The sequence below is a fragment of the Ursus americanus genome, chromosome 15, assembly GCF_024610735.1.
Source record: "Ursus americanus isolate L20-20 chromosome 15, mUrsAme1.1.p, whole genome shotgun sequence".
NCBI lineage: Eukaryota > Metazoa > Chordata > Mammalia > Carnivora > Ursidae > Ursus > Ursus americanus.
The window spans coordinates 6,003,269-6,029,295 of record NC_142141.1 but is presented as its reverse complement, the minus strand read 5'-3'; the positions used below and the strand labels follow the sequence as shown (position 1 = coordinate 6,029,295).

Here is a 26,027-nt window from a genome sequence, read left to right as displayed (position 1 = left end):
GCCCTTCAGGGCACGAATGTCGCTCTTCCACCAACCAGAGTGGCCTCGGCCGCCCCCGACTGACCGGCCAGGGCCACGGGCAGCAGCGCGGGGCTGAGACTGCGAAGCGGAGCCCCTTTATCACTGAATCACGCTCACCGTCATAACAGGGCGAGAGAGAAAGAAGCTCCAGGCTCCCCCGCCAGGAACACATCGCACCAACATCGATGCAGGAAGCAGCCTCCTGCATGACAAACAAGGGGAGGTGGGCCAGGGGCCTCCAAGGACTCTGCCCACCAATCCTCAGGAAGCCGTTCTGGTCCATCAGCAGAAAGAATCGTCAGCGCAATGACGACGACGACAGCCACCTTCCCTTCTCCCTCCATTCTGAGCACTGTGTGAAGGACTGGCCATGACTCAGTCTTCCCAAGTTTTCTCAGGGAAGCACTAATTTGATTCTCCATTTTCCAGCTCAAGCTACTGAGGCTCAGAGAGGTGAAGTGACTTTCCCAAGGTCACACAGCAAGTAGGCAGGGAAACTAGGAGAAAGCTCCGCACTGATCCCCGGGCCTACGCTCATCATCACAGTGCTGGGCCTGCCCAGAGGGAGGGAGGCGGGCTGCCATTTACTCATTCACGGTTCACTCACTCAGCAGAAGTTAACTAAGCCTCTACCACAAGCATCTACTGTTTTAGCCACAAGAAGGTCCTGCCTTCAGGGGCCTTACAGCTTCCGGAGAGAAAAGAAAATAAACAAGGAGACACACTAAGGAAACCTAGTCTGTGACTGGAGCTCTGAAGGAAATCAGCACTACCACCTCGGTCAGGGAGGCACGGGTGGACAGGGCAGGCCTCTCTGAGAGGGGACATGTGAACTGAGACCCAGGGGATGAGCAGGAGCCCTGGCTGTGCAGAGTAGTAGGAAGAGAGTGGCAGGCAGAGAGAACAGCAAGTGCAAAGGTCCTGTGACAGAAAAGGGATATACTTTCTTCAGCTCCTCTCAGTGGCCCCATCCCCCCACCCTCCAGACAGAGGCTGGCTAGAGTTAACTCTTCAGTCACCAGCATGTGGTCAAACCTCTTGGGTCTCAGGGCCTGAATTCTGGCTCTGGTATTGCCTGTTAGTGTAAGAAAACAAAATAAGCAAGCTATGGGGAAAGAAAGAAAAAAAAAATGCAGCAAAGGAGAAAGCAGAGAGAAAGGGGAAGAGGGAAAAGAGTGAGTGAAGAGGAAGGTGAGTGCAGGGGAGGGAGGGAGAAGGGGTGGGGAGAATGGGGAAGGGAGGAGGAAGCACCCAGGAGCACCCCGAGCCTTAGGATGCTGTGGCACAGCAGGCCCACACCCACCAGAGCTCCAGGAGGAGGCCAGGAGCACCCAGCTTCCCCACCGTGACACTCGCCCACTTCCCCTGCCACTTCCTCTGTGAGCCGGAGCCCTGCCTACACCCGCTCCTACACCCGTCACCACTTCCTCTGTGTGACAGGCCACCCCCACCGTCTGGGGGCTCAGACCCAGCTGAGGCTGAGGCAGGCCTAGGAAGGAGGGTCGCATTCCTGGGCTCCAAACACACCAAGGCCACAGAGACACCACACTGAAGGGACCCTGGGTCCTCTCCTCACACCCTTCGTCTTTCCCTTCATACCGTACAGGAGAAAAGGCACAGGCTCCCAGCCAGAGACATCGAGGGTCAAGTCCCAGCTTTGCCATGGAAAAGCTGTGTGAGTCTCAGCAAATCAACCCATGTGCCCCTCTGGGCCTCTGCTTCATCAGGTGTGGAGTGAGGCTGCTGACCCCTGGCTTTCATGGGGCTAGCAGAAGCATAAATGGTGAACAGAGAAGAGCAACTCCCCACTCACTCACCTTGTTCACCTTGGAACCCGCAGTGCCTGGCACATAGTAGGTGCTCAATTAATCGTTCTGACGGCTAACGTTTATCTGAGCTTTTCTGAGGTCCTGAGCCAAGTGGTTTCCATGGGTTATTTCACCCTCCAATCCCCTTATGAGGTGGTCCTAGTCCCAGCGCCCCTTTGCAGCTAAAGACACAGAGGTAGCCTAAGTACTTTCTCGGGATCCCACAACCCACAAGACGTAGAAAGCCAGACTTTAACTCCAGAAACTCATCCAAGTTCCTGTGCCATCTCCGATCCCCAGCAAACGTCAGCTTCCCTTCCCTCCTCACCCTCTCTGCTTTCTTGCCTCCTCCTTACAACCATCCCTTGCTCTCTAGAATCTTCTTGCCACCCACCCACGTACAACATCTTGTTCTTGGGCTGGTTGCCTTCCATCAGTTACTTCCTCTCCCTGGGCTCTGACCGGGGCCCCGACCACAGCTCTGGCCTTCCCTCCTACCCCCACCTGCTATAGTCACCAGGGTGTGGCCACTCTGTCCCAGCCTTCACTCATCAGTAGCCACCCCGGCCTTGCGCAGCCAGGAAACCTGGCTCTGGCACCCCCTAAGTCCCCTACTCTGGTGACCACCCAAAAAGAGCTCCTCTCTAACATTGCACGAGGCTGCCCTGGTCAGGCCCTGGGGACTCAGGGCAAGCAGGACATTAGCTGACCTCAAAACCATCACAACCAAATTCCTCAGCCTGCCATTCAAGGCCTTCTTGACTTGGTCCCAAATAGTGTTCTTGATCTGGCCCTGCCCTGGCCAGCCCTTCCGGCCAAGCCCAACTCCCAAACCTACTGACCACTGGACTCGAGGAGGCAACTGCAATGTATAGAAGGGGCTGGAAGGAGGGCACAGGGTGGGGCTGAACATCAGAGGCCAAATCCGCACTGCACAGGATAGCGGCCACATGTCGCTACTGGGCACCTGAAACGTGGCTAGTCCAGGCTGAGATGGGCTGTAAACACAAAAACCGATTCCAAAGACTGAGTGTGGAATAAGAATACTGAAGTCTCTTTCGGGGCATCTGGCCAGCACTGTCAGAGTGAGAGACTCCTGATCTCGGGGTTATGAGTTCGAGTCCCATGAAAATAAAAAGTTTTTTTTTAAAAAACAAATCAGTAAGTAAATATCTTTTCCATTCCATATTGATTATTACATGCTAAAATGATACTTGGCTACATCACGTTAAATAACATATACTATTACACAGGTGGCCAACAGACACATGAAAAGATGCTCAGCGTCACTCATCATCAGGGAAACGCAAATCCGAACCACAAAGAGATACCACCTCACACGGGTCGGGACTTCTTGTATCAAATACACAGGAATCAATAAGAATTGGTGAGGACGTGGAAAAAGGGAAGCTCGTACGCTACTGGTGGGAATGTAAATCAGGGCAGCCACTGTGGAGAAGAGTATGGAGGTCCCTCAAGCAATTAAAAATAGACATACCAGGGGCGCCTGAGTAGTGCCGTCGCTGAAGCCTCCAACTCTTGATTTCGGCTCAGGTCATGATCTCGGGTTGTGATACTGAGCCCCGCGATGGGCCTCACGCTCAGCAGGGAGTCTGCTTCAGATTCTCTCTCTCCCTCTTCCTCCTGCCCCCCCACCACGTACGCATGTGCACACACTCTCTCTCTAGATAAATAAATGTTTTTAAAAAAAAGAGATACCACACAACCCAGTATTTCCACTACTAGGTATTTACCCAAAGAAAGCAAAACACTCATTCAAAAAGACCTCTGCGCCCCTCTGTTTACTGCAGCATTATTTACAATAGCCAGACACGGGAGCAACTCATGAGTCCACTAATGGACGAATGGGTAAAGACGATGCATTACTATTAGCCATAAAACAGACTGAGGGCTTGCCATCTGAGACAACGTGGATGGGCCTAACGGGTTTCATGCTAAGTGAAGTCAGTCAGAGAAAGACAAATGCCATATGATTTCATTTATATGTGGAATCTAGAAAACAAAACAACCAACCAAAAACAGACTCCTCAATACAGAGAATACACTGGTGGTAGCCAGAGGGAAGGGGGCCTTTATGTGAAATATGATTTCAAAATGCTGGCAACAACTTCAACGTTGGTTCAGCCACCGTGGGAGCCACACAAATCAGTCCACAGGCCATACCAGCCTCCGGGGCCACCGACTGCCAACCTCAGGACTTACTCTATGGCCTCTTTCCTGGGCCAGGCTTCTTTCCAGCTTGCTATCGCCACCGCACCTGCCCTGCCTGGTGGCAGCCTTCCCCTTTCCCCATGAGCCCTGCCTTTGTCCTGCTACAGCTCACTCAACCCGCAGAACCCGCTCTCCCTCCCCCCACCCCGGGCGCCCGGCAGCAGGGGAGGCCGAAGGCCACGCTGAGCACCTCCTAGGAGCCAAATGCTGTGCCTTTCCTGTGGGGTGAGTACTTGGCTCAGCCCCACCCCACACATGAGGAAACAAGCTCTACACATGAGAAACCAGCCACTGGCCTGAGATCGCTCATCTACGAAGCGGGACAGCCAGGATTTGGATCCCGGTCCATCTGGCTGCAAGGCCTGAGTCTTTCATCATACACTTGGGGACTTGACACACAGACGTGAATTAATACTGTTTGCCAAACCGAATCGAACCAGTTCGCTTGTATCAGGCAGTGGAGCTCAGCTGGAGCAACTCTGCCCCGAGGAGACACGTGGTAATGCCTGGAGACATTTTTGGCTGTCACAACTGGGGGGCCCCGGGGGAGAAGGGTCCAGGACTGCTGGTGTTCCTAATGAACAGAAGCTAAGGCTCCTGCTACCATCCTCCCACGCGCGGGACAGCCCCTCCCACAAACTACTCCCCCCGCCAACCTCAACGGTGCCAAGGTGGGGAAGCCCTGGTGTGAGACCCGAGCTACCTTCACCCGCCAGACCCCAAGACCTGACCTTTACTGCTCCCCTGCTTGTACACGCCCACCTCCGTCCCTCCTTTTCCCTCAGGCTCCTCTTTCCAGCTTCCCTCTTCACTCCGGCCAAAGACACGGTGGACACAGCATCCCACGATGGGGACCAAAACTACCCCCCAGCAATGATGACAGCCAGCACAAAGAGCTCCGCCCACCCAGACCCCCCCCCCCCGACCGGTTGGAGCTTACCCCCGACTCACACCTGTGCAGATGGACCATGGAGGGACCCACGGAGTGACCGACAGTCACCTTCCCCTCATTAGAACACGAAAATCTCCGCCTGAGGAGGAGCGCGAGCCCCCTAGACACAGCATACACTGTATGCAGACGCAGGTTTCCTTAAGGCGCACGCGCGACCCTACGGCCGCCTCGACCTGCAGTGACAAGGCTCCCCTTCCTCAATACTCATCCTAACCCTAGACGAAAGGAACCCGTTCGTTCTTGCTCAGGGAGTCTCCGCCTTGGAAGTTCGGCCTGTGATTTCCTTAGTTGCTGCAAGTTTCCCTTGTACAAGTTCACCTGGTGTGGTCTCCACCTGGGACTCATCAAGAAGCCAGCTCGCACTGGTGGGCTCTCCCCACAAACACTATTTCTTCCTTGTCCCCAGGGAAGTGGCAGTCATTAGTCAGGACCTTCTCTTTTTGATACCACAAGCATCAACAATACCAAAGTATCGGGGCGCCTGGGTGGCTCAGTTGGTTAAGTGACTGCCTTCGGCTCAGGTCATGATCCTGGAGTTCCCAGGATCCAGTCCCGCATCGGGCTCCCTGCTCAACAGGGAGTCTGCTTCTCCCTCTGACCCTCCCCTCTCTCGTGCTCTCTCTCTCTCAAATAAATAAATAAAATCTTAAGTAAATAAATAAATAAATGCAGTTTTAAAAAAATAACAAAGTATCTTCCTTTCTCGCCCACTTCCTGAGTAGGGATCAGGTGCTAAGCGTACCGTTCCTCCCCGGCTCCCTCAGCCCTCCTCTCCTCCAAATTATCTTGCCCCCGTGCAGACAAGAGCCTGAAGCTCGGAGTGCGAGGTCACTGGCCCTGCCTGAAACACAGATCCCACTGAGCCCCAAATTTCTTCCCGTAACCACCCTGTCCTACTGCCCTCAGCGGCAGCTGAAACTGGGAGTGACCATGCAGGGCTGTTTTCCGGGGGCTGTGGGGCGGGCAGCCCCTGGGGTTGTCCCCTGGTCTGCGTAACCTCGGGAGGCCAGGGGACCCCACAGGGAAGTGGGGGTTAGGGTTCCGCTTAGTTGTTGAGCTCACGTCACGCCAGGGCCTGCTCTGGAGCCAGCCAGAGACCAGCCAGCAGTGTTAAATCCACTGCTCACAAGCGGACCCCCTGAGGTCGGCGACACCCCAGGAAGCTCAGGCCACTGGAGTTTAGGACCAAGCCAGGAACCCATTCACAATAGCATGGACTTCTATTTAAAAACACTAGGCTGAGCGGAAATAAGGTTACTGCCTGGGGGCAGATCTCTTTCCGGAGGAGGAGGGGAGGCACACAGGCCGAGCCCTGGGCAGCCCCAGAGGAAGCGGAAACCCAGGCCTTAAAACTCGGGGCAGGAGAGGAGGCGAAAGCAGGGCCCAGGCCGGGAGGGGCGGAAGGCCTGACAGCTGGCTCCCACCTCCCTGAACCTCCGCTTTGTCTGAACCGGCGGCCAGGGCAGGATGTGGCCCTTGAAGGGTGAAGGTTAACAATGGGGCTCTGGGCTGGAGGGCACCTGACGTCCTCCAGGAGGGCAGACCCTTCCAGGGCCCCAGGGAACTCGGGGATTGGCCCTTGGCCAGAGCAGGGGACGAAAGGGAGCCTCTACTGACTTCTCTCGCTTTTAAAAATCCGCCCTCAAAGAGGCATTCCCTTCCACCCGGGAATTCCCTTCTGAGAGCTGAGCCCGAACAGGATTTAAAACACAAGAACTTTTCTAGCAAACCCGCTCATCAACAGACAGCCCTGCTCTAAGGCTCACTTCGGAAACACCGATGTCGTCCCGACACCATCGATACATTACAGAACAACTGCATCCAAACACTACATTCGGGTTTGCCTGGGTGCCGTTTTGTGGACCAGAAACACTAGGTGAACAGAAAACACTGCACCCAGCCGAACCCGCGGCGAAGAAACGCCCACATCGCACGGGCATACGCCTCAGACATCTGTCAGGGGCCTGTGGCCCACGCCACATCTGGGGTCCCACTTAGCGCCTGACTTCAGATAATGCTCCTCCCACCGCTTCCCCTGCCGCCACGGCTCCTGCCACCACGGCCACAGCACCCAGCACGTCGTTGTCACCCTCCAGTGCTGTATTTATTGTAATATCCTTGTATGTCTTATCCATAAACTTGCGTACGACTGCATCACCCGTTCCTTAGGTTTCTATATATATATAATTTTTTTTTTTTAGTGGCTCCTGCTGCAGTTTTTAAGTGCTCTGCCCTTAGCACCGTGTCTTATAAGGCTTTTAAGGTTCTTACTGATTTTGCTCAGCACCAAGATCTTTTGGGGAAGGCATTATTTACCTTAGAGCAGAACTGACTGTATTATGTAAAGCTCTTAGCACAGTGCTTGGCACCTAAATAATGAGCACTTAATCAACTAGGACTTGTTAAAAAAAAAAAAAAAAGTTAGGGGCACCTGAGTGGCTTAGTCACTTAAGCTTCCAGCTCTTGGATTCGGCTCAGGTCATGATCTCAGGTGGTGGGATCGAGTCCCGCGCAGGGCTCTGTGCTCAGCACACAGTCTGCTGAAGATCCTCTCTCCTCTTCTCCCTTTCCCCTCTCCCTGCACCCCCCGCCCACAAACACACTCTCTCTCTAAAATAAATAAAATCTTAAAAAAAAATAAAGTTAAATAGCCAATAAGATAAACATCAAGGCAGCACTGAGCCATCCCAGAAGGTATGCAGGCATTTAGAATAATACAGAAAGTTCTAGGAATGAAAGACAGTATGAAACACTGTAGGTATGTAAGATCACAACCCGGCATTAAAACATTTTTTTCACCATAAAAAATGATCAAGCCTGTAAGGAAATAGATCGAAATGTGAAGAGCAATTGATGGGACTTAGGGTGATGCTTTTCCATTTACCTAAAAAAATGTTCCTTGTATGCTCCAAATTTTGCAAAACCATACACCTCTTAACAACTTAAAGGTCACATAAGATCAAAACCAAAGTAATTTTCACGAAGCAGAAAAATGGGGCACCTGGCTGGCTCAGATGGTGGAGGGGGCGACTCTTTGTCTCAGGGTTGTGAGTTTGAGCCCCACGCTGGGTGTAGAGATTAGTTAAAAATAAAATCTTTAGGGGCGCATGGGTGGCTCAGCTGATTAAGCATCTGCCTTCGGCTCAGGTCATGATCCCAGGGTCCTAGGATCAAGTCCCACATCGGGGTCCCTGCTCAGCGAGGAACTTGCTTCTCCCTCTGCCTGCTGCTCCCCCTGCGTGTGCTCTCTCTCCCTGACAAATAAATATATTAAAAAATAATAAAAAAAAATAAATAAAATCTTTAAAAAGGAGGGAAAAAAGGCAGGAAAGTCATCTCAGCCTGCTAACCCAACTCTTGATGTCTGCTCGCTCTGTGCTCAGCACGTGAGTACTCGCCCTGCCGCTGTAACAGAAAGCACGTCCTGCTTGAAAGCACCTTTGTTCCACTCAAGATGATATCAAACACTTCCTCCCCTTTCTACCTTGTCTTCAGAATAAAGAGGATGTTTAAGAAGCATCCTGAAATGATAAAGGACAAGAATTTTGAAACCACATATATATAGTGTAACATTTGCTTTGTATCAAGTAATGAGCTAGAAATGATTTTCTTTTGAAATCAATTTGCACTGCATAAGGATTCGGTGAGAATGACCCTGACTCCGCCCAGAATGAATCCTACCCTCCTCTTTCTCTCCTGAGGCCAACTATTCATTGGTTTATCGGGGAGAAAAGAAGAAAGGGGGCTCCTTTCTTGAGACTGCTAATGTTTAGGCTTTGAGCTTCTGCAAGACGGTCGGTCGTCAGGAAATCTGCAGTCAGAGTCCTGTCCTAGCAAGCATGTGACAAATTGAGATTTCTAAGCAGCATACACCAGGGAAGTCCTCAGGAAGGACTTTCCCATGCTGGCTGCCAGGAGAACCTGCTCGTTCTAGGACAGAGAGAAGAGACGGCGCTGGCCATCTCTTGCCAGTTCACAGCCAGCTAGCTGCCCAGGCGCTGTGTCAACATGTAAGTTCTGGTCCCAGCCAAAAAACCTAGATGGAACTGCTGGCCTTTGCTGCCCCAGTGGCCATGCCAGGGAACAAGGAAGTGGAAAGGAGTTCCGGTCACTGATGAGAGTCTTCAGTAAAGCACTACCTGACTCCACTTCAACTTGAAGGAGCTGAGCAAAGCCGCACATCGGAGTAGGAGGCAAGGGTGACAGGGATCTTCAATCCAGGGTGGGTCTTCCATAGTGGGTAACTAAGGAAAGTCTTAAACTGAAGCTCAGAGCCTTGGGTTCTAGTCCCTTCTACTCCAGGGGCCCCAGTATCCCCACATACAACATGAGGTTGGGCTGGATGAGCGGGTAAGTGATATAATATATTGTCCAGGTACATCGGCCATCACATGGCTCTCTTGCTCTAGCTCTCCTTTGTCTTAATTATGAGAAAATCATGGGGTCGGAGGTGGGGGGGGGGAGCTGTGGTGCAACCAGCTCACAGCTTTGAGAACTAGATTCACTTAAAAAGGGTCCACTTGCTCTGGAGAACCAGGGGACAAAATAACTTGTGAATCAGATGCGCTCCTTTGTATGAACCTTCCAGAGTGGCAGCGGAGTTTTACAGGGCTAAAGCGGGCGGAAATGACAAGCGAAACCGACAAGGGGAAATCTTACCAGCATAAAAGTAAAGTTCTGCATTTAGGCTTAAAAGAAAATGAGGGGCACCTGGGTGGCTCAGTGTTTTGAGTGACCGACTTGGTTTCAGCTCAGCTCATGATCTCAGGGTCTTGAGATTCAGCCCCGCTTGGGCTCTGTGCTCAGCATGGAGTCTCCTTGAGATTCTCTCCCTCCCCTCTGCCAGCCCCCCACCTCCCACCAGTGCTCCCATGCTCTCTCTTGCTCTCTAAAATAAATAAATAAAATCTTAGAAAGAAGGGGAGGGGAGGGGAGAGGAGGGAGGGAAAAAGAAAAGAAAACCATATGGAGCCAGGATACACTGGGAGAGAGGGGCAAACTTGCAACTGAAAGCCAGCCCCTATTGGAGAAAAAAAATACCAGTGCTAGCCAACAATATGCACTAAAAACATCAACTGAACCTTCTGGAAAAAGGAGAATGTGGTAAGCTGACCAAGGGTCCAGCTGCCCTCATGATGGTCAGGGCACATCTGGAAGGGCAGGGTCTGTCTGGAGAAGGCAAGGACCCTGGCTGTGTGTCCAGGGGGAGAGATGCTAGCCTAAGGACAGTCTCCTAGGGCCACGAGGAGGAAGATGCCACCCTGAGAAGGGTAAAGAAAGATGTGCCGCCTGGCCTCAGAAACATGCAGAGCCCTCAAGAAGAGAGGGGCAGCCAGTCAAGGCAGCCTGAAAGGCACGGGTGTGAGCTATACAGAGGCCTGCTTTTCCAACCACAGGACCTCTGCTCCAGTGTGGGGTTCCACCCTGTAACAGGAAGTGCGGGCTCGGAGGGGTGGTAGTAAGGTAACAAACAGGCACCCAGATGGGCCCCCTTAGCCTCAAACTGCGTCTAGGAGCAGTACTTCTCAAAAGGAATGTGCTTAGCAATCACCAGAGCATCTTGTTCAAATGCAGACTCTTAACTTGGCAGGGCTGGGGTGGGTCCTGCCATTCTGCATTTCTAAGGAGCTCCCAGGTGATGCTCAGGCTGGGTCCTCCCGGGACTACACTTCCCTAACTAGGCTCCAGACCACTTTCAAGGCGGAGGGCAAGTCCTGACCAGGTGGGCCCAGAGAAGCCCCTTCTGTGGTCCAGCAATCCTGGGGTCACAGTGGTGCACAAGCTACTGGAACCCGAAGGAGGGTGCTGGTGTCTTAGGAAGGAAGATCCCTCCTGGAGTTATACAGCAACTTAACATGGGGGATTCTCTCAGGAAAGGTTTCCTGGGGGAAAGGAGATCAGGGAAAGGGTGGAGTCAAGCCCTATGTGTTTGCATCCCCAGTACAACTCAGCAACTCAGAATTGGTTCACAGGAGCAGGAACCAGACAATGACCTGCTGAAAACGTGTCTAGAATTAATCAGCTCTGCCCCACCCATGCCTCCACAAAAGCTCTCGGCCCCCTTATTCCTCCAGGGAAAGGTGACTGAAGACTGGAAGGCTGTGACTCACACACAATCAAATCCGATCCCCGAAGGGCAATATTCACAGGGCCCTGACCTCCCCTCCCTGCTGCCCAGCCCGAGCCCACCTTTCCAAGCCTAACCCCTCACTCTAGAGCCACCCCTTTTTCTGGCTCATTTCCAGGTGCGTCCCCCACTCCACCGATCCCAACCCTTCCAGCCTGGGTCCACTTTCTCGGTCTCCACGCCTCGGAGCGTTCTCACACCGTCTGTGTGGCCAGTCTTAAAAAGTATGCCTAGAATCAGTTAGTTTTACAGCGGATGCGTCGTCTCGGATGCCAAGGTCCTATAAGCGCCCCTTTGTCTCCCCCTGCGGCGCCGAGAGCGGTGCCAGACGCACAGGAAGTACCCAGAAACGGAGCTGGGGGCAGCGGCCGTGCCCAGAGGGGGCGCCCGGCACGCAGGGACCAGCCGGGCTGAGTGAGGGTCCCCAGGGCGGAGCTCAGGACCCCGAGTTCAAGACCGGCAGCCCCTCTGTGCCCTCCTCAGCCGTGGCCAGGGCTGACGGGGGCCGGCGCCCCTTCCTTCCGGAGCCGCTCCACGCTCCCGGGGCCACCCACCCCCAGCGCCCTCACCTTGTAAACCTTTCCGAAGGCGCCGTCGCCCAGCTCGCCCACGATCTCCCACACCTCGTTGGGGTCCACGTCCCGGCGGACGTGCTCATATTCGCGGGACTTTCTCTTCTCGAAGGTAGACAGGCGCAGGATGCGGCGGAAATTGGCAAAAGCCATGGCTGGGGGCGCGCGAGCCGGGGGGCGAGGTGGCGCCGGCTCCGGCTCTGACTCGGGCTCGGGCTGTGGCTCCGGCTGCCGCGAGGAGGAGGAGCTGGAAGACGCCGCGGCGCTCGGGGGTTCTCCCCAGACCCGCCCTTCCCCGCAGCCAGACCCCGGTCAAGTGCGCCCCGGGCTGCGCGCGGCGGGAGCACCCGGAACCGCGCAGGCGGCCGCGGTCCCCGCCCCCGCTCGGTCGCGTCCCCGGGGCCGCCTCCCGACTGCCCGCCCCGCTCGCAACGCACTCCCGCCCAGCCAGCGAGCCCCGGGACGCGTTCCTGGGACCTGGCCCCGCGCCCACCCACGGCCCGGCTCCACCTGCCGCTCCCCGGCAGCGCCCGGAGACCCCTTAATTGGCTGCGGGCACTCCCCGGCTCCGCCCGTCGCCGCAGGGCACTCTGGAAACTGTAGTCCCCCGCGCGCCGAGCGTCCGCGAGCCACGGCAGGGCTTGAAGAGAGCTTAGGGCATCCCTCGGCGGGACGGGCCCGGGTCTGCGAGGCCAGCCGCGCCGCGTGGCTCGCTAAAGGTCTGTGGGAGCGAGAGGGGAAGCAAATTGGCTTTCGCGAACGCCCACTGATTGGCGCCCAAAGGCCAAGAAGGTGAAGGGAATTAATCATTGAATCGGCCCCGCCACTACCCCGCAAGCCTGCTTTGCCCGCGCCTACTTTTCAGGTAGGGACGCCCGGCGGGCAAAGGCACCAGCCAGCCCCAGGCTGCACGTCCTGCTGGAGGATCCGGTGCGAGTTCCTCGGCGTGGTGCTGCCTCCTAGTGCACGAAATACTGAGCCCCTTGCGGCCGCCGCCAGTCTCCGGAGGCCGGGGCTTCCCGGCTCGTTTCCTGCTTCCCAGGGGTTCTCCCCTGCAGGATCCACAAACTGCCAGCGTGAGAGGGCTGGGAGAAAGAGCTCCTTGGAGACTTTTTTATCACATGCTTCATGATGGATCTTAAGATACGTTTGCATATTTAGCAAAAACTTTTTTAGTCTTAATTTCCCAATTTTAAAAACCGAGCTCATTACAGATAGAAGTGAAGTTTTCTTTGCCAACCATCATCCTTGATCCTAGCTGTTTGACTCGCTCCACTGCCCCGTATCAATACTGTTCACTGTCTATAGGACAATTATACTTTTATCTAAATCTACAAGGTGATTCTGTGAAAGTTGATAAAAGGAAACTTCACTGAAGTGGAATTCGGAGGCTAGAAAGGGGAACCCATAGCACTCGATGTCAATTACAGGAGAATTGTCAATCGCAGACTCCAACCTAAGAATACTCAACAGGAAAAATCATCAATTACAGGGCACAACAGGAAAAGAAGCACATTGCGCCTCGGGGAAGAAATCCACTACTCTGGTAACTCAGCCAAAGGAAAACCATTATCACCCTGAACTCCTGCTTTTCTCCAATAAGGTTTCCTTCAAAACAATTCTTCCCAACTTCCTCCTTCTCCATCAAATAAAGTTCCTCTCCTTTTTTTGTTGGACTTGCCTATGGTTTTGCCTTAGCTTGCATGTCCTGAATTGCAACTTTCTTTTATTCTCATATAAATGCTTTTTGTTGGTAAAGTAACTGGCCGTTTTATTTTTTAGGTTATATTTCCAAGTAGAGTGTGCTGGGGGTGGGCAGCCTGCAAAGGTTATTACGGTTACTCTACTTCATAATCAAATGGAATGTCAGCAAATGTCACACTCCAGGAATCCCCGCCCCTACGAAGAATGTCAGTGTTGAGATGTTTTCACCCCTTCCTGAGCAGTGTGCAAATAGGATACTTAGTTCTAAGTTTGGAACGCTAACTACAGAAGCCTGGGAGGCTGGTGGTGGCCTGCGCAAAGGGTGCCCCGAGTAAAGTTTGCCAAGAGGTTTGAAAGGTCCCTACACCTTACTGAGCAATTAGAATTGTAGAGAGTCTGTATCATTAAAAGAAGGAAAACTCTCACTGAGTAAGCCTATATTGAAACCTCCCCCAACTAGCTGAAAGGCGGGTCTTTCAATAGTTCCATCCATTTGACCAACTCCGTGAAATGGTGGGGGAACAAAGGGAAAGGCTTTCCCACTGGGAGGCGGAGTGACTTCACAGAAGCTGTAGGTCTGAGGGGACAGAGGTTGGAGCCTCAGCTCATCCCCAGGCCTGTGCCAAACCACCCAGGGCTCTGTGACTGGCTCTGTGATCACGCGAGGAAAAAATGGAATGAAAAACAAAAATGAGGGCGCCTGGGTAGCGCAGTCGTTAGGCGTCTGCCTTCGGCTCAGGGCTTGATCCTAGCGTACCGGGATCAAGTCCCACATCGGGCTCCTCTGCTGGGAGCCTGCTTCTTCCTCTCTCACTCCCCTGCTGTGTTCCCTCTCTCGCTGGCTGTCTCTCTGTCAAATAAATAAATAAAAAATCTTAAAAAAAAAAAAAAAAGAAAGAAGAAAGAAAGAAAGAAAGAAAGAAAGAAAGAAAGAAAGAAAGAAAGATGGAGAAGTTCACTGAAAAACATTATTAAGTGAAAGAAGCCAGACACAAAAGACCACATATTATTATATGATTTGACTGATATGAAATGTCTAGAAGAGACAAAAGACCACATGTTTTATGATTCCATTTTTATGAACTATCTAGAAAAGTCATATCCACAGGGAGAGAAAGTAAATTAATGGTTGCCTGGGGTATAAAATGGAAATTAACTATAAATAGACACGAGGACTCTTACTAAGATGATGAAAATGTTATTTCGATAGATAGATAGATAGAGATAGAGATAGATTTACTTATTTGAGAGAACATGCAGGGGATAAGGGCAGAAGGAGAGAGAAACCCAAGCCGACTCTGCGCTCAGCACAGAGCCCGACGTGGGGCTCCATCTCATGACCCTGAGCCAAAACTAAGAGTCAAAATGTTAACCTACGGTGCCATCCAGGCGGCCCTATATACTTCAATAATGTTGTAAGAAATCAAAAAGAGAGGTTCAACAAAACTAAAGCTATATCTCAGAAATAACTAGTGAACAAGACTGGTTGAAGAAAAAAAATTAAAAAGAGTTAGAGAAAGGAAAAATATTCACCAGAGACAATGAAAAGAGAGATATACTGTATTGTAAAGATTTTTAAATCACAAAATGATACTTTAAACAAATTTATGTGAATAATTTTTTTTTTAATTTTAAGTGATCTCTCCACCGAACATGGGGCTCGAACTCAAAACCTCGAGATCAAGATTCACATGCTGTACCGACTAAGCCAACCAGGCCCCCAGTGTGAATAAATTTTAATCTACAGGAAATGGGTAATCATTTGCAAGAAAAGATAAATGATATAAATAAATAATATATAAATGATATATAAAGATACATAATTTTAATAAAAAACAAATCCTAAATAAACTAATAACCAATAAAGAAATGAATCAAAAATCAAAAGTCTGTACCCTACTGAAAGACATTAGGAATTCTACTCATTTTATGAGATGAGATTTACTGCAACTAGATAAAGATAGTAAAAGAAAATTATAGATTAATTTCACTTATGAATTAAATGAGAGAAAAATAAATAAAATACTAGCAAGAAGAAACCAGAGGTGAATAAAAACATCAGGACCAAGAAAGGTTTACCCAGGAGTAAAAGAACAGTTTTACATCAGAAAAGCTATCAGTGTAAGACATTGCATTGACAAAGGAAAGAAGAAAATCACAGTCACAATAGTCACAGAGAAAGCATTTGACAGCATTCTTAGGTTGGATTCCCCCAGAGTGAAGCATCAGGATTTGAGTGCAAGTACTTGATTAAGGAGGTGATGTCAGGAGGCACCAACGGCAGTGGGAGGCATGAAGCCAGTAAAGGATGCCCTTCGAGCTAATAACTGCTGAGGCCACCCGGGGCTAAATCCCACTGGGGAGTTCCAGGGATCGGGATACCATGCCCTTCAAAGGCAACCCACCTGAGAGGCGAGGAAATGGGAATTCTTCCTCCAAGCCCCATCTGTCCTTGGCCAAGGGCTGCGCCCTAAGGCAGCCCTTCCAGCCTGCTCTGCTTGAGGGACAAGAGAACATCCCTAGCTTGAGAGATGTCACGAGGCTCCATAGCGCTTCTGCTACAACAGTCCTTACATTTCTTTCTTTTCCTTTCCTATAGCATTTGCTAGGCTCTCTAGCTGTACGTTAAATAGCAACAGTGACAATGGAAATTCTTGTCTTGGTCCAACATTTAATGGGAAAGGGTTTAAAGTTTCTCCTCTAAGTATGGTGTCTATGGAAGGGTGGTGGCAAATGACCTGTACACAAAAAGAAGTTTCCTGCTAGTCCTAATCTGCGAATACCTTTTTATCATATCCTATCGTATCATTGTTACGTCACCTACTATAAGTAGAACTGTATAAAATATTTCTATGCATTTATCATGCAAGTTAATTGTAATATTAATCATATGATTTTTCTCCTCTAGCCCAAAAACATGGTGAATTTCACTGATTAAAATATTCTTGCATTCCTGGAAAGTAAATCTTTTGCCTGGCAAATCTTACATTTAGGATTTTCATATCTATTCACAAGTCAAATGGGCCCATACTTGTTTGTACTGTCTTTATCTGGTTTTAAAATCAAGATACTGTTAAAATAAAAAACAAATGCAGACCAGGCTTGAAAATTCCCCAAGCAGACAAAACCATTTTAGTCATACAAACAAAGCTTAATTTAGCTTATTTTGCAAGACTAACTTGACCTGGGTCATTTCTCCCATATGCCTCTGGAAATCACAAGCAAAACTTGAACCGTTTCCCAAGGTGGATATAACGTAACCACTGACCAGTTCTTTATCATGTAAGAACATTCTAATAACCAATCACTGTGAGAAACAGACAGTCACTGCTTTCTCACTATACAAACTGTTTTGTAACAATAGATCCCTGAGCTTCACTCCAGGTTTCGGTTTGAGTGTTCCTGGTCTGCAAAGTGTCTCCTTGGTGCGTACACCATAAACTTTTCTAATCACCACTTAAGTGATTCGTTGGTTTTACTATTGTTTCTGAACTTTTTTTTTAAAGATTTTATTTTTATGTAATCTCTATACCCAAGATCACAAACGCACAACCCCAAGATCGAGAGTTGCCTGCTCCACCAACTGAGCTAGCCGTGTGCCCCTCCTGTCTCACTTTTTGATTGCAGGGCTTTTTAAAAAAGATTTTATTTATTTGCCAAACAGAGAGAGAGAGAGAGAGCGAGCACAAGCAGGGGGAGTGGCAGGCAGTGAGAGAGGCAGTTTCCCCACTGAGCAAGGAGCCGACGTGGGACTTGATCCCAGGACTCTGGGATCGTGACCTGAGCTGAAGGCAGACGCTCAACCAACTGAGCCCCCCAGGCGCCCCTGGATCGCAGTTTCTTACTGGGTTTGGTCATTGCAAGTATCTTTCTGATTTATCATCCATCTGTTAACTTTGCAAACAGTGTATTCCGTGGAGCAAAAATGCTTAATTCTGATGTAATTGAACTTTTTGTTTTATTTTTCTAAGTTTTAAAAACTAACTTTGAGGTTTAATTTACATTCAGTAAAAATGCACCCAGTGTAAGCATACAGTCCGATGAGTTTTGACAAGTATGGATACCCATGTAACCTGTAGCTCCTGGTGAGTTCCGAGGGCACCGGCAGCTAGATTCCTCACATCACGTTATTTTTAGTGTTGTACACAGTTAATACTCATTAAGATTTACTCACACATTTTCAATTTCTGGTGCTCTTCTTTCCTTCCTGAATTTCTGTATTTCCATATGGGATTATTTTTCTGTGCCTGAGAATTCCTTTATGGGTGTTATTTTTCTCAGTTTTTGTGTGTATGGATTTAGTTTGCTAGTGTTTTATTTAGAATTATTGCATTTATGTTCACGAGTGAGATACATTTGTAACTTGCCTTTCTTATACTAATCTTGCCATGTGTTGATATCAAGATTATGTTAAACACATAAAATGATTTGGAGAGTTTCCGCTCTTTACGATTCTCTAGAAGAATAATAAAGCATGCTGTATACTTTATTTTTTTCTTTTAAGTAAACTGTATGTCCAACGTGGGACTGGAACTCACAACCCCAAGATAAAGAATCAGACGCTTTACCGACTGAACCAGCCAGGAACCTGCATGGTGCACATTTTAAACTTACATAATGTTGCATGTCAATTATATCTCAATAAAACTGGAAAAAGAACTGTAAAATAACTAATTTTAAAAGTATATTGATTACAAATTGAAATGATAACATTTCAGACACAGGATTAAATGTTATCAAAATTAATTTCACTTTGGGGCACCTGAGTGACTCAGTCAGTTAAGCATCCTACGCTTGGTTTCAGCTCAGGTCATGATCTTGGGGTCATGAGATTTTGAGATCAAGCCACTTGACGGGCTCTGCACTGGGCACAGAGTCTGTTTGGGATTCTCTGCCTCTCCCTCTGCCCCTCCCCCTGAGCGTGCTCTCTAAACAAACAAACAAACAAACAAATACAATCTTAAAAAATAATAATTTCACTTCTTCCTTCCCTCCCTCCCCCCTTTCTTTCTTCTTTCTTTCTTCCTTCCTTCCTTTCTTTCTTTTTCTTTCTTTAGTAGGAATGGAGCCCAAAGCCAGGCTTGAACTCACGACCCTGAGATCAAGACTTGAGCTGAAATCAAGAGTCAGACACTTAACTTACTGAACCATCCAGGTGCCCCCTTTTTTACTTTTTTTTAAATGTGGCTACTAGAAATTTCAAATTACGTATATGACTCATATCTGTGGCTCACAGTGTATATTTATTGGGCAGAGCTAATTTAGCTTTTTTTTTTCAAGATTTTATTTTCAAGTAATCTCTACACCCAACACGGGACCAAACCCACAATCCTAAAATCAAGAGTCGCGTGCTCTGCCCGCCAGCCAGGCACCAGAGACTTGTGTATATATTTTAATCTCTTTCATATCAACAATTGTTTCCTTCCTCATTCTCAATTTTAAAAATCTTTCTCCTTATCACACTTGCCAAAAGTTTATCTGTTTTTATTGGTCTTTTCCTAAAACCAGCTTTCGTGCTAGATCTAACTATGAGTTTATAGAAAATACAGGAGACGGGGACGTGTTAACACATTGGAGATAAAATCTGCAAAAACCAGAATGTTTTCCTCTACATGACAATCTGGATTATTCAACAAATAAATTGCAAGAAAAAGAAAGATAGAAAGGAGGAACCTGAGGATATTAAGAAACAGTCTAAATGTAACACTTAGATCTGTTTGGTTTCCTGACTTAAATAATCTATTAAAAATTTAAAGAAACAATCAGGGAAATTTGAATGCCGAGTGAATATTTAATAACATTAAGGCATGATATTGAGTTTTAGGTATAGTAGTGGTAGGTGATGATGTTAAAAAGACTATTTTAGTACTTTTTCATGTATTTTTCAATTTTTCTTATTTTCTAATAAATGCATTTAGACTAAAATATTCCTCTGAGAAGCACTTTGGCCACATAGCACAGGTTTCCGTGTGTAAGGACAGAGTGTTCTCACTTACATTTCTAAACGGTCTGTGATTTCAGTTTAGAACTGGTTATATTTTAGTGGCAAGGGAATAATCAAGTTAACAAGAGCGTTAAAACAACAAATACTGAGGGGGCGCCTACGTGGCTCTGTTGGTTAAGCGTCCGACTCTTGATTTCAGCTCAGCTCATGATCTCAGGGTTGTGAAATCGAGCCCCATATTGGGCTCTGTGCTCAGTGGGAAGTCTTCTTGAGATTCTCTCCCTCCCTCTACCCCACCCCTGCTCATGCATGCTCCTCTCTTAATACATAAAATCTTAAAAAAAAAAAAAAAAAAAAAAAGATAATAAATCCTGACAGCAAGACCAGAGGGCTGGGAGGATGCAATTTCAGTTTCTTACCGTCTGCCTCCCATGACGTTCCTGCCTAGGGAGGCCTTGACTACCAGAGCTTCTCTCTGTCCAACATTCTAGTTCCAAGGCGGAACTCTCTTCTGTTCCAGGTCGCCAGAGCCTTCAGCCTAATGAGGGCCACGATGAGACTGAAGCAAGGATCATTTCTGTGGTACCTCTATCTGGACAAGCTGTACTGCCTGTTATCCGTGAGGAACGTGAGGGCCTTGCTGGAGTATTTTCACCTCCTTGACGTGCACCACAACAACACGCTGAACGGTCAGTGCGGTCGGCAGGGCTTCCTCTGAGCTGTTACCTGGCTTTTCACTAACGTGCAGGGAAACTCGCAGAACCAGAAACTACCTTACTCACAAATGTATTTTATCTTCTAAATGAAGTGAGAGAAATCACCAACGGAGACTTGAGACCGGGGGCCGTTGAGTGAGGAGGGGAAGGCCGCAGGCTCTGGGGGGAGCCCTGGTGCCCCTTGGTGATTTGGAGAGCATGTTGTCATCCTCTTTAAGGGTCATTTTCCTCATTCATAAATGAGGCTTCTAATAATAGAGGCCCCTGCGTGGTTGGAAGAAAAAATGAAATACGATAATGTGTGGAGATGGTCAGCATAGTGCCTGGCACATGTTAAGAACTTACCAAGTGTTTGTTATTATTCTAATTATCCCTGGGGGCTGAGCCTCATTCAGGCATTAACCCTGAAGACCCCCTAACAAGATTTCTCATCTGTCAAGTGGGAGGTTTGAATCAATGATCTGCGAGATCCCTTCTAATTTTTGGTACTTAGGAGACCAAAAAGTGTTGATGATCTTGACCCTGCCTTTGAATGCACAAACCAATGGAAGACCAATTAAAATACTTTAGGCTTTTTGGGGTTTATTTTGTTCTGAAGGACTGGGTATAAATAAAGTATCCTATCCATTCATTGTGATCAGAAGGAAATGTCACTTGTGAATAAGGGGTTTCTTCCATAAAGATTTTTTTTAAGACCTCTTTATTTGAGAAAGAGAAAGAGAGAGGGCAAGGAGGAGTGGGGGAGGGGCAGAGGGAGAGGGAGAGACAGACTCTCAAGCAGAGTCCCGGCTGAGCATGGAGTCGGACGTGGAGCTCAATCACAAGACCCTGAGATCACGATTGGAGCCAAAATCAAGAGTTGGACACTCAACTGACTGCCCCACCCAGGCTCCCCCTCCACAAAGATTTTTAAGAGCTTATGTCATCTTTACCAAATGATAAAGACACCTTCGTTTTCTCACAATCCCATGCCTCAGTTTTTCTCTTGACATGAGATTCACACACAATGTCACCAAATCTTTGCAATAGCCCGGACCTAATAACTGTAAGGCACCCGGCTGTACACAGAAGAGCTGGGACAAACCCAGGGCTTCCTGACTCCACAGCCTACACTCACAGTCTCACTGGAATGTTTGCTGAGAAGTCTGGTCTCCCTAGTAACTGCCTTACTCTGCGATGATGCAAACCCCAAGAGGTGAAGTCATGCTCCCGTCTTCTGGTCACCAGGGGACTGGATGGTGCCGTGAGAGAGTGAAGGCACAGCCTTAAGTTTTGCCTTCAAGGAGGCAGTGACTTAGGGCTTTGGAGACATGAGTGGGCCCGAGCCAGCTGCTTTGCTATGTAGCTACAAAGTCCCACACTGAAACATTTCTCAAGGAGCAACTACACATAGGTCACCGTTACATATATAATGTGCTGTTCCCACATGTCCATACCTAGTGGGGCAGAGGGAAGGAACATCGAGACCATCAGACGTCCCTCAAATCAGGACACTGTGATGACTGGTTCACTACGCCCTTAGCTAGCTTCAGCTGGGATGCCAAACTACGCAGCTGTTTTATGTATTAACGCAGGAGATCGTTTCTGTAATCAGTGGGCGAGGGGTTTTGCACGTACACAAAGTTACACTTCAACCTCCCTGAAGTTACCGTGGGTGATTTGCATATACAATCCGTAAGCCACATACCAGTATATAAATGTGTCACCGTGCTGGTTTCTTCTATCTTGTACTTCCCGAGACACATGATTAGTGAGTGGAATTTCTGGCAAAAACCTTCCCTGCTGTTTAAGCCACGGTATTTGTTCTCTATGATTGAATACATATGTATTAATAAATCTGCAAAAGACATGGCTTCGCTGTGGAAAGACTGTGTCAGACGGACGTTTGAATCCCAGCTCTGCCCTTCCAAGTGGGGTCCACCAGCCAGCATCACCGAGGAGCTTGTGAGAAATGTAGACTCCGTCCAACACCAGGTTTCATGAATCAGAATCTGTATTTGTACATGATTCTCAAGTGAATGGTATGCCCATTACAGTTAGAGAAGCATTGAAATAGACCTGTTACTATCTGAGGCTTCTTATAAAAGGGTGTGATTCCAGTTTCCCCATAGGGGTGTTGGGGTTCAGTGGAATGCGGCAGTTAAAGCACCTAGCACCTAAGGGGTGCCGTGATTGCTCCTTTCCCCCATAGCCAAATGCATGTGCTTCACGTAAGCAGGAGGAATACTGATACTTTTATAGAAATGATTTTTAAATTTCTCCTGTTTTCATGATCTCAAGTGAAAGACCCAAGCGAGATTCAGCTTCTCCAAGCAAGTGTCCTAGGTCCCCAGTGAGAACTCAGCTCTCCCCTGTATGAGGAGCACTCCGTGCTTTTATCGGTCACGGACACAGCCCTGCCGGCTCAGTCAGGAGCTTGAGCTGGACTCAGGAACCGAGCCCAACCCACTGTCTCATCCTCCACAGATCTGGGCGCAGGGTGTGGGCACAGGGTGCTGTCACATGGCTCCGGGGCAATTAAGGTTTGAGGAATTGTGGAAGGTCTAGTGATGAGGCGAGAGACGAAGTGTTATCATTCCTCTTCCGGGTCAGCAAGCTTCCAGCGTTCCTGCCATGTACGTGGCTCCCGCTCGCTCGGCGTCGGGAAGGTTCTCAGAATAACCCATCTCTTCGTCTCCCCCCCTTAACAGATGTGCTGTTCTATCACTTCCTTCACCACGTGACCAGCTGGAAACGGACCCAGATCATGATCGTGTTTAACATGCTGGACTGGAATGCTATGGGCGAGATTGGTTTCGACCAGTTCTACATGTTGGTCTGCATCCTGCTGGCACAACAGGCGAGTAACAAGCCAGGATCTGGGGCACAGGAGTCAGAGCTTGGCCGCCGTCACCATCTTGCTAAAGGCAGTGGTGAATTAAGATCCCATCAGACTTGTCTTCCTTTCACTCCAAACGGGAAGGGGAAAAAATGGGGAGAGAACTACTTGCGGTTCAACAGTCTATCTATAACCTAGAAACCTGCGGGCCACCCCGCCTCACTGCCCCTGCTGCCCATCTTCAGCCCTCCCGCATCCTCTTTCTGTAGACCTCACCCTATCGCTTCCCTCCTCGGCCCGCCCTTCCTTGCCCTGCTTCAAGAGCCACCAGGAATCCCAAGTGCCTCACTCTCTCAGTGATTGCTTTTCTCAGAGAATTTTCTGAAGGGGATGGATGATGATGAGAACTGTTCTTCTTTGGGTTCCTACCTTACCTTATACATACTTCCAGTGTGTATTTATCTACTTCCCACTTGGAAAGAAACGTGTCTTCAGGATCTTGTCACCTTACCATGATGTTTCACAAGTAGATTTTCACCGAATGTAGAGAAATGCGTTCTAGTGACAAGGGTTCTGTCTAGCAGAATTGATCACAGCAGGTGGCTTAAGTTCCCCTCAAATGCAGATGCTGAAGCAGAACTTGATACATTGACCATGGAAGGCTTTCAGCCCTGAGCTGCTAGGATTTTGCCCTTACTTTTAGCTCTCTAGGAAATGGATAAGTGAATATACTTGTCTTGATGCAGCCCAAGTTAGTTAGTCAGTTATTTTAAGAAACTTAAAAAAAAAAAGATTTTATCTATCCACTTGACAGAGAGAGAAAAAGAGAGAGAGAGAAAGAGAAAGAGCACAAGCAGGGGAACAGCAGGCAGAGGGAGAAGCAGGCTCCCCGCAAGAGCAAGGAGCCTGATGCAGGACTTGATCCCAGAATCCTGGGATCATGACCTGAACAGAAGGCAGACGCTTAACCAACTGAATCACCCAGGTGCCCCATGCAGCCCAAGTTTAGAAAGTAGCACCAACAACACTGTTCCTTGTATAATGTATTTCTCTCAATAGAACCACTTGGAAGAGCAATTTATCTTCCGCCATTCCCGGCCTGTCTTTGAGCTGCTTGACCTGGACGGGGAGCTGAGAATTGGTCCAGACAACTTCCACATGTACAACTTCCTCTTCAATATTAAGAAACAGGACCTCAAAGAGCTCTACCATGACTTTGACATCACAGGTGACCGCGTAAGTGCAGATTCCTTAAGTGTGACCTGGCAGCCTCTCTGTCCAAAGGCAGAGAGAATGTCCCACTCTCTACTGTAGACACAGATGGGGAAAACCTGCTCGAGCATGTCATGGCACTGGGATCAGAAAAAACTGAAGAGATTTATAGACCTGTGAAGAGAGAGGACTAAGTGTCACAGCATATAATACGGATGCAAAATTAGGGAAACTTAGAGAAGAAAATATTGTTTAAAAGTTTAGAGAAGGAAATATATTAATATGGCAGGGGTTAACATTGGGGGAAGGGTTTATAGATTTAAGTAAGTAGGAAGGAAGAAAGTCTAGGTGGGAACACATGAGCAAAATCCTAAGAGAAAACAACTCTGGTGAAGACCCTGGATTCTGCCTAGTTAAAGAGGAAGCCTGTGGGGCGCCTGGCTGACTCAGGTGCTGGAGCACAGGACTCTTCATCTCAGGGTTTTGAGTTCTCGCTCCACATTGGGCATAGAGCCTATTTTAAAAAAAATTTTTTTTAATTTAAGAAAAAACAAAAGAGGAAGTCTATGTTGGGGAAGCAAGTGGGAGCTAAGGTTGAAAAAGATGGGTGCCGCCTTGAAGCGTCTAGACCGGACGCAGCAGAAGTAAGAAAGTGACCCACGGTTGCTTTCGAGTCTACAATAGACTCTCTGTTCCCGGCTCCTAGACGACAATCAGACTATAATTATGTCCTAATTACTAAGCCTCTTCAAGTTTCCAAGTTTTTAAATGAGAAATGATTACAATCCTGCTGTCATCTGAAACAAAGTATCAAATCCTTCCTGAAATAATTTTTCTTTCTTTCCCCCAACAAAAGCGTCTTAATTACAAGGAATTTAAGCTGTTTACAATCTTCACCATGGACAAATACCAGGAGAGGCAGAAAGCAGAGAAAGATGAAGAGAAAGGGAAAAAGGATCTGCTCAAAAAGAAAAGGCTACATCAAGTTAATGTGAGCCTCAAACAGTTTCTTGGAATAAATGTATCTGAAAGTAGAATATAAGTAATCACAACTGTTAACAGGTCTAAAAATAAACTTAGAAAATCTAAGTGGATATTTTTACGTTGGCCTTTACACATTCGACCAGCAGGTTCTTAACTTGAATAACTTATTGACCTCACAATAATACAATATGAAGTAACCACTTTCCCTGTGGACGTGTCTCAATTCTGCTGCTGCTTTTCAGATCAACACTATTTGTAAGTATATCCAAATAATCACAAGCACTGTCTGGAGCTAAACAGCTGAAAGACAGTGATGCTTTCCCACTACTTGTGACTAGTGGTCTAATATGCTCGGAATCCTATTCTCTCAATCCTTCAAGCTAAAATCACCTGGATGCCAGACACTGCAAATTGGCAAATGGTGAAGTGCCTCTACCTGTAAGGGAAACAGACTTTTGGGGATATGGGAGCTGTGTTCTTCCTAGGACCTGAATTACAAAGGCAGGTACTCAAGCAACTGCACAAATCTACTAGGGCAGAGTAATTATTACACGCCCTGTACAACTTTACTTTTGTGTAACTAATGCCTGAATAACTTGCAAACATTTTTAGCTTGGGACTTGTGAATCCTCCCTGCCTGACTGTACTGTGATAGTAATGGTGATAACTACCATTTAGTAAGTGCCTGCGAGGGGTTAGGCAGGTGCTTTAGATGCACAAAGTTATTTATACTCATAACCCTGTGAACCAGGTGCCATCAGAATTTACAGGTGAAGAAATTGAGGCCCAGAGAAATTAAGAACATTTCCCAAAACTATATGGCATACCAGGGGTAGGACCGCGATTCAAATTCAAGGTCAATTAGATGCCTGTGCGCAGAGCAAGTGATCCAGGTAACTCACTTCAGTTTTAGCAAATTGTTTAAGTTTCAAGGCAG

At 48.3% G+C, this 26,027-nt stretch overlaps 2 protein-coding genes across 2 annotated transcripts in view; one reads left to right on the top strand and one right to left on the bottom strand.

The window, feature by feature from the left end:
* The window catches only part of STK10 (serine/threonine kinase 10), a 122,881-nt gene extending 110,775 nt beyond the window's left edge, over window positions 1-12,106 (bottom strand). Inside the window, exon 1 of the mRNA XM_045792108.2 lies at window positions 11,710-12,106. Coding sequence (XP_045648064.1) covers window positions 11,710-11,865 — 156 coding nt within the window. The 5' untranslated portion in view covers window positions 11,866-12,106. The remainder of the gene's footprint in view (window positions 1-11,709) is intronic.
* A 7,769-nt stretch (window positions 12,107-19,875) lies between these two features.
* Window positions 19,876-25,163, top strand: EFCAB9 (EF-hand calcium binding domain 9). The gene is made up of 4 exons (XM_045792139.2): window positions 19,876-20,049; window positions 22,767-22,915; window positions 23,954-24,130; window positions 24,963-25,163. Exons 1-4 carry the CDS (start codon window positions 19,902-19,904, stop codon window positions 25,146-25,148), a joined length of 660 nt encoding a protein of 219 aa, XP_045648095.2. The 5' UTR covers window positions 19,876-19,901; the 3' UTR covers window positions 25,149-25,163.
* Window positions 25,164-26,027: the final 864 nt, after the last annotated feature.